At 50.1% G+C, this 13,433-nt stretch overlaps 1 protein-coding gene across 1 annotated transcript in view; it reads left to right on the forward strand.

Annotated features, from left to right (window-relative positions):
- The window catches only part of ACOXL (acyl-CoA oxidase like), a 315,801-nt gene that overhangs the window by 238,455 nt on the left and 63,913 nt on the right, over window positions 1–13,433 (forward strand). Inside the window, 1 exon segment of the mRNA XM_057496991.1 lies at window positions 10,384–10,474. Within this exon segment, the coding sequence (XP_057352974.1) occupies window positions 10,384–10,474 (91 nt within the window).

A 13,433-nucleotide genomic window follows, 5' to 3' on the forward strand; every position in this document is an offset into this window, starting at 1 on the left:
TGTCTAGGGAAGGCCTCTTCTCCGACATGACGCCCCACCATCCTCATGCAGGGCCTTCTCCCCGGAAGCCTGGCCTTCTCCCCATGGCCACTTGGAGAACTGGAGGTCCGGGTCAGCCCCCAAGTGCTGTTTCCCCAGGAAGTGCCAGCATGCTGCCCTCACTAGAGGCCTGAGCCCTTGGGACCCTAGCCACCCAGAACCACAAGAGAAAGCCGTCCTGAGAGAACTTTGCTAACTCACTGTCCTGGGAAGGAGGGGACAATTTAGGGGAGAGTTTTATGGCAAATGACATGAGCATTCTGTTACCCTGGGAAGGAAAAACAAATCTAGCTCATGAGTGACATTCGACATTCACTTTGTGGAGGACTGTTAGGAACAGAATTTAGCTGCTACGCTTGACCCAGATGCCAATAAAATGTCACTCAGCTTTTTTAACCTATCATAGATTCCAAATGTCAGGCGGAAAAATAGTGTATGGGCTGACTGTCAGGGTCACTGCAGTCTCCATCTAGTGAACATTTCCTGTCATTTCTCTGCTTTCCACAACAATCTCACAAGCCCGGTTGGGGATACTGAGGCTCAGAGCGGTGATCAGTTGCCTAGGATCACATACAAGTAAGTTATGGAGGTAGGGCTTTGCCCCAGGGCTGGCTAACCCCAAAGCTTTGCTCAGAAAGGCTTTTAAGGCATCAGATTTTGAGGGAAACCCTCCCACCCCCAGCTCCCTGAGGCTTTGTTCCTGCAGATGAGCACTGGAGAACAGAATTCCAGCTTTTTAGAACTCTCAGAGGTTTTCTTTGTGTATTTAACACATACTTTCCTATATTAAACTTGGCCTGTACTGCTGTTCACTACTCTTACTAGGTCTGTCTTTGAATTATGCTTCTTATTTTTCTGTCTCACAGACTTTCTGTGAAGATAAATGAGAAAAGTGTAGAAGCATGAGAGCTTCATGATCCTGAGGAGAACTAACACATGGAGGGCTCAGCATATCAAGCCTTGGGTCATGGAGGCAGCACCCATCAATCCCCCACCAAGGTGATGAGGAAGGGACCGCTATCTACCCGATTTCCATCTGAGTATGCTTGGCACAGAGAGGGTAAATAAGTTGCTCGGGGTCACACAGCAGAGGGAGGATTCAAATCCAGATAGACTGCTGCCCTCTGCCCACCTTGTGGGGCCTGTAAGTACTTGTTGGACCTGAATCTGGTGGCCCAACATTACTAAAGAGGCAAGAAGAATGAGCTCTCCCCACTTTTTAAATGTGTGGTTTTTCTTTTTTGATTGTTTTGTTTCAACTGCATCATCGAAAAATATCATGTACTGTGTATAGCATGTGCTGTAAAATCTTGATCTATGATCCATGCTGACTTCACAGCTTCTGGCACCTTAGTAGGTGCAAAATAAGGCTGATCAGTACCCAAGTTGGTAGGTGAAAGTAACACAAAGTAAGAAAGAAACAATTTGTGCTATGTATACGGTCCTGCCTATACTGGGAGCTTTTCAATAGGAATATGGTTAAGAACGAGACCTTCTAAAGTGTAGGTAAAAGCAGAAGCATGGGAGATCTTGTCTTGTTCAATTCTAGGTGTGATTTTATGTGAAAGTATGATCCACATCCCATATTATAAAGTGAAGTATCTTTGCAATGCACATGAACTTTTAAATTTAGGCTTTAAAGGACAACATGCTCTAGTCTCACAAAACATTTCACAAATAACCTTTGAGTTCATGTGAGCCACCCACACACAAACCAAAATGAACTACAGAAAAACATAGAAAAAGCAACTGTCTGTTGACAACTTGCTCTTCTTACAGCTGAGTTTTCTGTCTATAAATAATCTGTATGTTTCAAGTGTGACCATTTTTTTTCAAAAGGTGTCTCCTGGCATGTTCTCACTTAAATGTGTTTTAAAAATAAGAATTAAATGTGTAAATCATGGCAACTATTGAGGTTTTGGAGGGGAGATCTTTAATATATGTGCTTTTTCAGTCCAGATGAAGCATTAAGATGATGTATTCTTTCTCCAGTACATCAGTTTGTCTTTTATGCAGTCTGGAGTTTGATAAATCACCAGAGATAAAAACATCATTTTTAACCTATCGTAGGTCCCAAATGTCAGGAGGAAAAATAGTGCCGTATCTCCTCCTTGTGAATGTGCCTCTCTTTGCTTATGAGTCATGGGATTTTATTTGCAGAGAAAACATAATGCTCTACGAACTTGAAAATGATGGCTTTTATTCAGAAATGTGAGAACTGAAAAGAAGAGAAAGAAGCATTCAATACTCTGAGATATAATTGTTAAACAAGTTTTAATGCATGCTTAACGTGGCATAGAATGGTAGATGGGGAACTGACCACAGATGCAGCATCTTGATGCAGCAAGTAATAGAGTTCCGGGCCTCGCCCTTAGTTCATAGTTCTTCATTCCTGAGAAGCTGAAGACAAATTAAATTTTATGCAAACTCATTCTGGGCCATGGACAGGTGGTTGAGTCTGATAATCGCTACAAAAGGTTTGTTCAGCAGCTGATTAAGGAGATAGTCAGGATTGTTCTAAGCCGCCCAGGTGCCTAGAGCCTGGGCTGCACAGGACCAGTCGCAGCCGTGAGCTCTGGCCTTCAGTTTGTTCTGGTCTCTTCTCGCAGGGAGCGTGCAGACTGTGTTGGTCCTAAGGAACTGCAACGAGGTATTGCCTCTGGCCGTGGGCCCAGGCAGCGGGTGTCCTGGGAAGGTGGAGGCCCATCTTGCCTTTCAAACTCTGTTTGCCCCTTGATGAACAAGCCTTTAAAATCTGCACCTACTGCACCTGAATCCAGCGTCTACTCCGTCGACCTCCATAAACAATATGATGTAGGACAGTCTTTGCTTGCTCCTTTATTCCCTCATCCTCACCCACCCAGCAGGTGAGGAAGGCCTACTGTGTGCCAGGAACTGTGCTAAATTCTGGGGATGAAAGATTCGGTCACAATGATCCCTGCCTCAAGGAGTGTTGGTCAGAGCTGGGATGAGCTACCATAGACTAGGGGCTCTGGGAGAACATGGGGAGGCGTAAGTCAGCCCTGGAGGGCAGGGTTCGTGTGCTGCCCAGTGAGGGCCAGGCAAGGTGATCAGCATTTGACATCGTGCCTTCTGAAGGATGGGTAAGATTTACCTGTATTATGAATGTGGAAAGAAGGGAGGAAGAGCAAAATAGGAGGCATGAAATTGATGATTTGGGAGTGCACTTGTGGTCTGGTGTGACCAGGGTGCAGGGCCAATGGGGGGGCCGAGAGTCAGCGTCCCACAGGGCCCTGTATGGGCTACATCTGGGAGCTTCCACTGCCAACCTCCACAGACAGTGGGGCCCTGGGAAAGATTTATGGGGGTGAGGGATGCATGACATGACCAGACTGGGGCACTGGGAAGGTCTCTCCAGCCGCAGTGTGGAGGTGAACTCTGACGGGGGTGGGAGGGCAGGCACGGCCGTCCAGAGGGAGTGATGAGCATAGGAACTGAGAAGACAGACTGGCAGGATCAGAGCCAAGGGGCAAGATCTTAGGACCTTGAGAGTGACTGGATGTGGAGGGTGAGGTAGGAGGGCACCCAGGGTGACCAGGGAAGGGTCGGCTCTGCACCAGGGTGGGGAGGAAGAACAGGTCAGATTCAGCTGGGACATGTGGAGTGTGGGGGACCTGGGCCGTGAACGTGAGATGCCGTGAGGGGAATGGCAGAGGCCCGAGGGACATAAGCACTATGTCAGACTGAGAGGTGGCTCCCTCAGAATGGGAAGGTGGCGTCGAGGCCACACCCTGGGCACTGGCTCACAGCTGTCCTGTCCGCTGTCTTCCTGATTCAAATACTGTATGTAGAGTCCACAGCCCTCGGTTTTCCAAAACTGGTTGACTCCTGTTCTCCTGATGGATCAGGGGGTGGGGTGGCCTCCAGCTGAGTGTCACTTGTCAGTCCAGGCAGGTGGGTGGGGCAGTCAGACAGGGAGGGCTCTGCTGAGAAGATGTGGCAGTAGTGGCCACCATTGGTGGCCGCCTCTCCCTCCACCTCCTGGTCTGGAGCAGACCCTGGAAGCATTACTGGGCCATGGTGGGCCATGAGTGAGAACGTCCCAGCCATCCGAGGGTGGGCAGCCAACCCACCGGAGAGGAGGCTGCAGTTCCAGGAAGGGGGAGTCCCGACAAGCTGCACCCTCGCCTCTTCAGTGGCAGTGTGCCCCTCTTGTGACTTTGTGCCTGCCCTGAGCCAGTGACCACAGCTGGCTCCTTGGTAACCAGCTTCATAGGAAGGAGCTCTGAGAGGAAGGTCAGGTGAGCGTGCAGTGCTGTGGGAGGGGGAGGGAAGCCACTTTCCTCCCAAAGCCCAGACACTGAAGATGGGGTATGGGCCTCACAGGGGCCCTCCCCTCCCTGTGGGAACTGCCCACATCTAGATCTTGGCAGCCAGTTATCCACATCTCACTCCCATGGCTCAGACTATGAACAAGGCTTCTAAGATACTAGTGAGACCCCATTACTGGTCCCATCCCAGGGCCTGCCAAACCAACATGGTGCCTGCCTCTGTAGTGCTGTCTGCAAGGCCACACCTTCCCCCACCCCCATGGGCAGAGTTCTTACAGATTTCAAAGGAGTGGGGGGGAAATATGTGTTAGTTTACTTGCTGACAAAGTTTTCAGTACCTCTTATTTGCAGGACTTGGGGCTGTGATTGTGTGGCAGTTTTTGGTGTAGTTGAGGGAATAAGTTGTGAACACAAGTGCCGTCACACGCGTGGGCTGTGCCGAGCCCACGAGAGATGCAGGGAGCTTGCAGATGTTGCAGGATGCCAAGACTGCATTAAAGAAGGTCCCTGGGGCTGGGCGTGGAGGTGTGAATAGGATCCCAGAGTTGGAAGTGTGGCCGTGCATTCTGGGAGGAGGCTACAGTGTGGACAAAGGTGAAGGTGACCAAGCGAAGGACTTGTTCGGGGAATGGCGAGGCCCCTGTTCTACCAGAAGGAAAGTGTTTAGGGGAGAGGCCAGGAAACAATACTGAATATTGGAAGGTGGGCCAAGGACAGCCATGGGGTGTGTGAACCCTGCATTGCAGAGTTTGGCCTTTGCTGGGTAGACAATAGGAAGCCAGTGAAGGGCCTGAGCAGAAGAGTGACCCTCCCACTCTGGCCCCCTTGGGAAATTACCTAGCCCCACGGGCATGATTCATCAGAGCAAGAGAACCAGGGTGAGAATGGGTGCAGGATGGAGACTAAAGCAAGTGAGTGTGGCCGGCAAGTGAGAGGACGCAGATCTGCCCTGGGGTGGGCTGTGGGGGGCTGAGAGGAGCAGGGAGAGTATGAGTTGGAGAAGCAGAAGTCCCCACTCTTTCCTCAGGGATGCCAGCTCTCTGGAGGTGCTGTGTCATACAACTCAGGCAGAAACGGTGCTGGGACTCAGCTACAGAGCTGGAGCGTGTGTGCCCAGAGTCGCGTGGGCTCTCTGAGCTCCTGTCATGCTCCCAGACACGGCCGTGCCCTGCCTGCTCTGGACCAGGCGAGGAGCAGGTGAGCACTGCAGGGCCAGTGGCCACACAGAGCAGGAGTGGGGGCGGGCGGGCAGCGTGGAGGTCCCCGGGGTCAGCTCCACTGCCTGTCCCGGCATCCCAACGGGCAGGAGGTCGGAGCCACCCCAACTGCTGGTGGCCAAGAAGTTAAAAGCCCCTGTTCCCCCTCTGTGTTGATTCTGAAAACAAAGCAAGAGGTAGCTCTTTTTGAAAAGACTCAGCCCTTTGGTTTCTCTCTGCCTTTCAACATTTCCCTCTTAGGTTGTGCAGAAGAGGTGGGTGGGGGATTTCAGAAGCCTGGAGTGACAGACAGTTCTGCAAACTGAGCCAAGGGCACCAATGTCACACGCAGGTGAGAGGGGAGGGCTGAGGGGACAGCCACCACTGTGTTCCTTGTGCTACAGAATAAATGGAGGGCCTCTGCTCAGGAGCTGCCAGTGTGGGTGCCAAGTGAGTCTGACCCTCAAGGCTCCCAGGGAAAGGCAGGCCTGAGCTAGGGACCCGCCACCCCTGGTGCCAGAGAAGCCTCAGTGATGGGGACGGCACAGTCTCGGGAGCACGGACCACCCCTGGGGGCTTGGCTGTCAGACCCCCTCCAGGGAGAACTTTCCCTTTAGGGGTAGGTGTCAGACAGGGCTGGTTTCCTTATCTTCATTGCGGGTATGTGAGGTGAAAGCCTTCTTCTGCCAAACTGGAGATGTGGCTGGGACAGCATCCTCTTTCCAGGGATAGATGAAATGGCCTGGCTTTGCAGAGGCTTGGGTGAGCCTGTATTTTAGCATGAGGCCATCATTCTCTGGCATGAGCCTGCCCTGCTGTGAGTGGGGTCCAGGGCAAGTATACAAAAAAAAATTACAAAGCGCTGAAGAAAACATACTCTATCCTTCAGCCTGGGCAGATGTAGCTGCATTCATCCAGAAAGCCAGGCTGGAATTTAGAAGTCTCAGACCCCAGCAGCTGTGTGATTTGTGTAGTGCAAGGAGATGCTCTTGCCAGCTGCTCCCCACTGTCCCCCCTGCAGCTCCATCCCGCACGGGGTGGGTTCACCTGTTCTAGACACCCAGGGTCTGTCCACACACTTGCCAATGGCTGCACTTTGGCCACCCTGTGGGTCTAGGGATGCACGCACCAGGAGGAGCCCATTCTCAGGGGAGAGGCTGGAGCTGTCTGAGCTGGGAAACCCAGGATCCTGGGCCCCTGGAGAAGTCGGGTGCAAGCTGCTGATGGGCAGTCCCCTCTGCCCCATGGGGAAGCGGCAGCTGCAGGAAAGTAGAGCAGGGCTTTTGAAAGCTTGGCGCCTAGAGCAGGACCCCTATTGCCCAGGGATAATGTCATGGGGATTGAGAGAGAAGCTGAAAGAACATTCTGAGACAGGATTTCTGAGCACCCCCTGGGTTACATACCACCATCGCTAATGCCTGTTTGCTTGGTGACAGTTCCCGACCTTACCAGGCGTATTTCAGAGAGCAGGAGAGTATGACACAATGGCACAACTGGCCTGTCTTTACTTCTCCCCTTATTTGCATGGCCCTGTCATAATGAAAGCTGTTCTAGGCACAAGCATGTCCGTGAGTTTCGGGTATCTCCCATGTTGCAAAGTCCTGTCCGCCTTCCAGAAGTGGCTGCAGGGGCGAGGCCGTTGTTCCTCATGTCCACACCAACCCACTGCAGCACCTTCTGAAGGGGAGACACATGCATTTCATGCTGGCTGGTAACTTTTTTCTCCCAAGCTACCACTTTCTAGCTTCCACTGGGTCCTTTTTCCTATGCTTCCCCTCACCTCCCTGCTCACCTCAAAGCTGTTCATTCTCTAAAAATCTGTTGTTCTCCCTGTGTTGTCCGGCCGACCGATCTTTTCGTCACAGCAGGTAGAAAGGTTGAGCCAAGGAGAACTCGACTACACGCAGACAGGGGGAAGCCTTTGCATCCCCCACTGGAATGAGCAGCCCTAGGACACCAAGGCCGTCAGAACAACCCATGTGGAATCAAGGAACTGATTCCATCCAGAGTCGCCTAAGGAAAACCAAGCCCCAGGGGGCCCTGTGCTTTGTTGGTGTTTGTCCTTCCACAAACCTTCTTAGGCAGTCAGTCCCTTGAATCAGCAACACAGGTAGAGGGAAGCAGATGCCTCAAATGCTTTTATTCTGAGTGTGGTTTTTGGGGTTTTTCTTATTTAAAAGTTGGGGAGAGAGGAGGGACTCACTGGGAGGGACTTAGTGAACTGGGCAGAGTGGCATGTGGCCTGGGAGTGGCACGCTGGGCAGTGTTTGTGCCTTTCCTTCCTCGTTCGGGACTTGGGAATCCGAGTGCAGTAAGCTGAGCCGTAGGGCCCTGGCGGCATCAGAGCGCAGCACATGGACATTGAAGGTGAGGGGAAACAACAGAGAAACCAGACGGTGCTCTGCTTCTGGAGCTTGGCCTCTGGTTGTCCAGGGGGTCCTCCATCTGTGTAGGAAGGGGAGGTGCTCCACCACAGACCTCAGCTGCCACTGAAGGGGAGACTCCACTTTCAGAGCCCTGCAGCCCTGCAAATGTGCATCAGTCCAGTTCCACCAAACAGGTGGTGAGTTGGGTGCGTTGGGCAGGATGGGAATAGCTGTCTCAGTCCTGGGACAAGGAGGCGTATGCACCTCAAATCCAAAGAGTGGCTTATAAAGAAAAGCCCAGTGTGTGAAGTGTCACCCCAAGGCATCAAACAGGGAGGGAATCATGCCCAGAAATTTCTTCAGGGTGTGGGACAGGGTGGGCACTGTGCCGGGCCCTGCTCTGTGGTGCCTGCCCTCTGTGCCACTCATTGTCACCAACTGTGGGAAGCCAGCCCTTGTCTGCACAGGGGGTGGCGAAGAAACAGGCTCAGTGACAGCACATGGCTTGTCCGGGGCAGGCGGCTGGTGGTGGTGAAGATCCCGAGTCAGGCCTGTCTGACCTGCACCTGGGCTGGTGACCACTGGATGGGCAGGACTTGAGCACATGGTGAGGGGACGGGGCACCGGGGCTGAGGACCAGCCATGGTCAGTGAGAGTGAGGAGCCATCACAGCCTATGTTAAGTAAGATTCCAAGTTACAGCATAAATATTTACCAGATCAAATAGCCACCTTCTAAAAGATTATCTAAAGGAAATCTAGCACCTGAATTTGTAGACTGTTCTCTACTCATCCTCAGATAATAGTCAGAGTTCAGTATTTTGCCACATCAAATTATGTCCCAGCAAAAAGGGCAACACACAGCTGATATGAGTGTTGGAGGAGAGCAGCGGTTGCTTCTGAGGTCTTGCAGGAGCTGATGTGTGCTGAGGTGAGGGCAAGAGCTCTCCTGGAAGCTCAGCACAGCTTGGGCTCTCGACTCATGCTGTGAGCTCTGGTCAGTCCCAGGCATGGGCAAAGAGTTCAGTTCTTAACTCTTTTAAATTTAAACAATTTTTAAAAATAAGGTTCTTTGTCATTAATATTGGCCTTAGCCAGTGAATGACTAGCTAGATGTGATATGCAAGCTGATCCCTCTATTGATCTTGCACTCATGTTGACCGGAAGAGAGCAAAAATTTAGACTTAGAAGAAATAATCAGCACAAGATACAACTGAGGACAGTTAAGACTGTACAGAGTAATTCGGTCATAGATGGGAACTGTCTGAAGAAAGGTTTTTTATAGGTAACACTGGAAACTACAAAGAACTTACTCAGACATTGTTTTGTGATGAAAATTTATTATTGCTGATGTAATTCCTTTTAAAATATCTGCATTTGTAAACATGACATCCAGACATCCTTGAGGACAGAACAGTGGAATAAGGAATGTCCCTCAAGTGGTGTGGCTTGGTGTAGCCTTTGTGGGCTCTGTGGAGTTTGGGATGGACCCCGGGGTGGTCAGTAGCTTTAAGTGGTTGGATGGGCAGGTCTGGAGGGCTCCAGTGGAGGGGTGAGCTTGGCTCTGCTCAAAGGCATAAGGTGGGACACCCAGCAGATGGCAGTGAGGGGTTATGACAGGTGAGGAGCGAACGCAGCTTTGAGTCTGCAAATAAGAGGTGTGTCTAGGTAGGCTAAGTGAAAGCCTTAAGGTCTGTCAGAAGAAGTGGATTTAAATCTGAGGGTGGCAGGGACTCACAGGAGCATTTCTGAGCATCAAACAGTACAGGCAAAACAGTGTAGAGGGAAGGCAATGTGTGGTTAGGTATTTACTGAGACCAAAATAAAAAGGGGTGCTCACAGCCTGGCCTTTGATGAGAGCTGGGCCGCCGTTACAGAGAAAGGGAGTGTGACTTCTGTAAACTGTCTAGATTGATATTCCTAGAGCTTCATGGCCAGTTTAAATGGTCTGTTAAAGTATTTCCTGCAAGCCTTCCTGAGTTTCTCTTCACCATTCTGTTGGAGAGAGATGTTTAGTGCAACATGACTTGAAATCTTTTGGGGAGTTTGTAGGGTTTGCTCGGGTCAATACTAGGGAACATATTATGTTCACAACAAGAGAAAACTTAACTCCACTGAAATCATGAGGGAAGACTGAGATAGAAAATTGAGCACTGCCATATTGACAAAGGCAGGTGGAGATTTCAGGAAACAAGGGATGGAGTTTGGTCTTTGGGGACCTGGCTCATCTTTGGTGGCTGGACCTGGGACCTCCCTGCGGTTTAGGATGGAACTTCCTCTTGGCAATGGTGGCATGCTCTGACATGATCATCCCTGCTGATGATGGAGATATCACGTGCCCTCACCCACTCAGGGAGCAGTGGGAGCTCTAGGTGTCACCGGGGGAGACCTACACGTGCACCTGCATCTCCTAGAACCACAGTGACCTTCTCCATGCCAGAGGTCTCAGGGTCTAAAGGGAGGCCACTCACCCTTTCTATTTCTTCCCTTGTGGTGACTTTAGAGCAGTTCTCCCTGGCAGTGAGGAGCTGTCCTGGCCAAGAGGACCAGGCTTTGCTAATTGAAGGTAGGTTATCAGACAAAGTCCTGATTTCCTTAAAGGCTCACAGTATTTTTATTGTCCTGAGAAGAGTTTCATTTTTACAAGCAGGAGTAAATTTATCATCTCTGAATTCTGTGCTCCGTGGGGATAAACTTGTCATCGGCGGGTAGGAGGGCTGCCGGTTAATGAGCAGAACCACTGTCGGTGGAGTGCAGCAAAGTGACAGGGGAGTGGGTGTCAACTGCTGGCGCAGAATCTATTCAGTTCTCAGGAGGGCCCAGTTGGTTCTATTTAAGTTTATGTGACAGAGTCTCGATTCTTTTAGCAGATTTATGAGGCTTGGCCAAATTCCATGACTTGCACTGTACTTTTTAATTAAGACAAAGGATCCTATACGCTCTGTGTCTGCCACGTCCTCACTTCTGTCTCCACAGGGAATGCTACACACATGAGACCGTTGGTATTAGCCTTTGGAATGGGCATCTTATGTTACAAGTTCCTTGTCTTGGAGCGGAAGACAAGCTTCTTTTTTCTTTTGGTAACAACTGTCTTACTTCCACCTGAATGACAAAGGAGCACAAGGGTGGTGAGACCTACATTTAGGTTGTGCATCTACATGAAGCCAAATGTGTGGGAAAACTGGCCAGCAGCCTGAATGATATTTAATGAAAACTTCGTCTTTGGAGGGAGTAAGGAGCAGATACCAGCAAATCACAAAAGTACACACACACTTTTCCACCAATGACTAAGAGTCATGTTTTCACCTAGAAACTATACTTAGAGTGACCTTGAGGCATATGCATTTTCCATGATGTCACTTCAATTCTGTACCGTCGGGGAAACCGCGTGGTCCAGGAGTTGTGTTTCATTACCTAACACCATACCAGGTGTCCTCTGATTTTAGAGATGGGTGGAAAAAATAGGGTGTCACTATAAGGGATTTTCAACTCATTTGCCTAAGATGTGATATTTTAGGTCTTTTTCAGTGGTGTTAATTTTATAATGAAGTGCTAATATGAAATACTGGGTTCATCTGGGAGACCTGGTCCTGAGTATAATGCACCAATTTTGAATGGCACTTTTCTCAGTATTTTGGTTTTCCACATTTAGCCTTCAGTTCCCCATCCTGAGACCCATTCCCCAAGGCCCTTTCCTTCCAGGTACAAGCTGTGTTTCTATGACCTTGAATCTGCTCTTGGGTCTCAGATACTCACCTCTTTCCCCCCGTCACTAGTCAAGGTGTCGGGGACACAGAGCCTTTGGCGCTTTCTTCCTGTTCTGTCTGGTGTTCACTCCTGTGGCAGAGAGAGAACCTTCTCCTTCCTGCTCCTCTCTTGTTCTCCTACTGTCCATCTCTCTGCATTTCCCCTTCTCCACCGGGCTTCTGGGTGGCTGAACACACTCGCACATGCTGCTTGTCCTTCTGGTGGCCTGGATGCCACCGTGACTCTGAGTTTCTCCCTGTCTGTAGTGAGAGGGTGGAACGAGATGCCACCAGAGCCTCCTTCTGTCAGTTTCCCCCATTCTGCTGACTGTCATACTTCCCCAGGCTGACTTCCCTGGGACATTATAAAACTAACAGTTGTGGGGTGGGAGGAGGGTGGGAGAAGAAGGTTAAGATAGTCTGATATGTCCTAGAATGTGTGTGATCTCCAGTGACGTTCAGTATTTCATGTCTTCCCTGGTGGTTTCTGCCCACTGCTGGCAACCCAGGACAATGTCTGTGGGTTTGTTCTCAATATTTGCAAATATCTGAATGGGCATCATCAACAAAGTGTCACTGAACCAAATGTGTGCTTAGTTCATATATACTGAAACTATTTCATGCTTTTTTTCCACAGGAGATTAGGGTCGTTTAATGTCACATCAGAGCACCATGTATGTGTGACATTGGTGTGCAAGATTTTTTAGACGATATGGAAGAACTTGCTCAGGGTGACAATAGATGATTTTGACTACAGTCAGCCTGCAGTCCAGGATAGGTTTACTTGGGGAGCTATTCACTTTGCAGATTATCTGCAACAAACATTAATATTTAACTCAGCCTCATTGGGTGAAAACTTGTTGGAGGCAAAAAGTGCAGATCTGAAGCAAATATAATGTTTTCTAAAATGATATTTTGCATGCATACTGTAGCATCTCTGTTTTGTCAGAGATAATTGAGGCCTGAGAACAAATATTTCCTTCAGATCTGTGAGGGTGCTCTGTATACAGACCACACAGAAGATGCCGGAGCTGAATGTCTAGCTGGGTCAGGATGGGGTACGGGTGGAGCCAAAGCCAGAGACCCATGGAGGGACAACCAGTGTGAGGCCTTGGAGATGACAGAGGCCAGAGCCTCTGACAGCAAGGAGAGTAGGGGAGGGAGGCAGAGTAGGGACTCTCAGTAATGGCACTCCTAGTTAACTAGCAGGTCGTGGAACTGGGACCAGAAAAAGGGTTCTGGACCCTCAGGCTAGGCTTCTTGCTGGGACCTCCATCCGATGAGTAGAATCACAGAGAAATCTTCCACCTCACCCAAGCCACATGGGAGGTAAGACTGTGATGAAACCACCAGCACACTGTTGTGGCTGGCTTGTGGACTCACCCTGCTGGCTTGTGAATCACACCATTTGCTGATGGTACCATCAGACAAGGGGAGCTGGCTTCTCCGTGACTCAGTTTTCCCATCTACCAAGTGGAAGTCAAGGCTGTTACCAACTTGTGATTTTCTCCCAATGCAGCCCTATTAAGGGGCTAGGAAAGGGGTGCCACGGCTGCCTTTGGGGACTGACTGCCTTAGAGGTGAGACAGCTGTCATTAGGGACTGCCTTTCACTGAGATTTCATTATAATTTGAATCATTGAGAAGACTTAGATTCTATAAATTGCTGATTTGACCCCACTGACTTTTCATCTCCATACTGACCTGTCTCTCCCCTCGTTCTTAGTTCTACTGGCCAGTTAATCTCTCCAATCCCTTGTGATCACTGCCCTGGAGAGCCTGTTTAGCCCCACCCAC

Source organism: Manis pentadactyla, chromosome 2, assembly GCF_030020395.1.
Source record: "Manis pentadactyla isolate mManPen7 chromosome 2, mManPen7.hap1, whole genome shotgun sequence".
Classification (NCBI taxonomy): Eukaryota; Metazoa; Chordata; class Mammalia; order Pholidota; family Manidae; genus Manis; species Manis pentadactyla.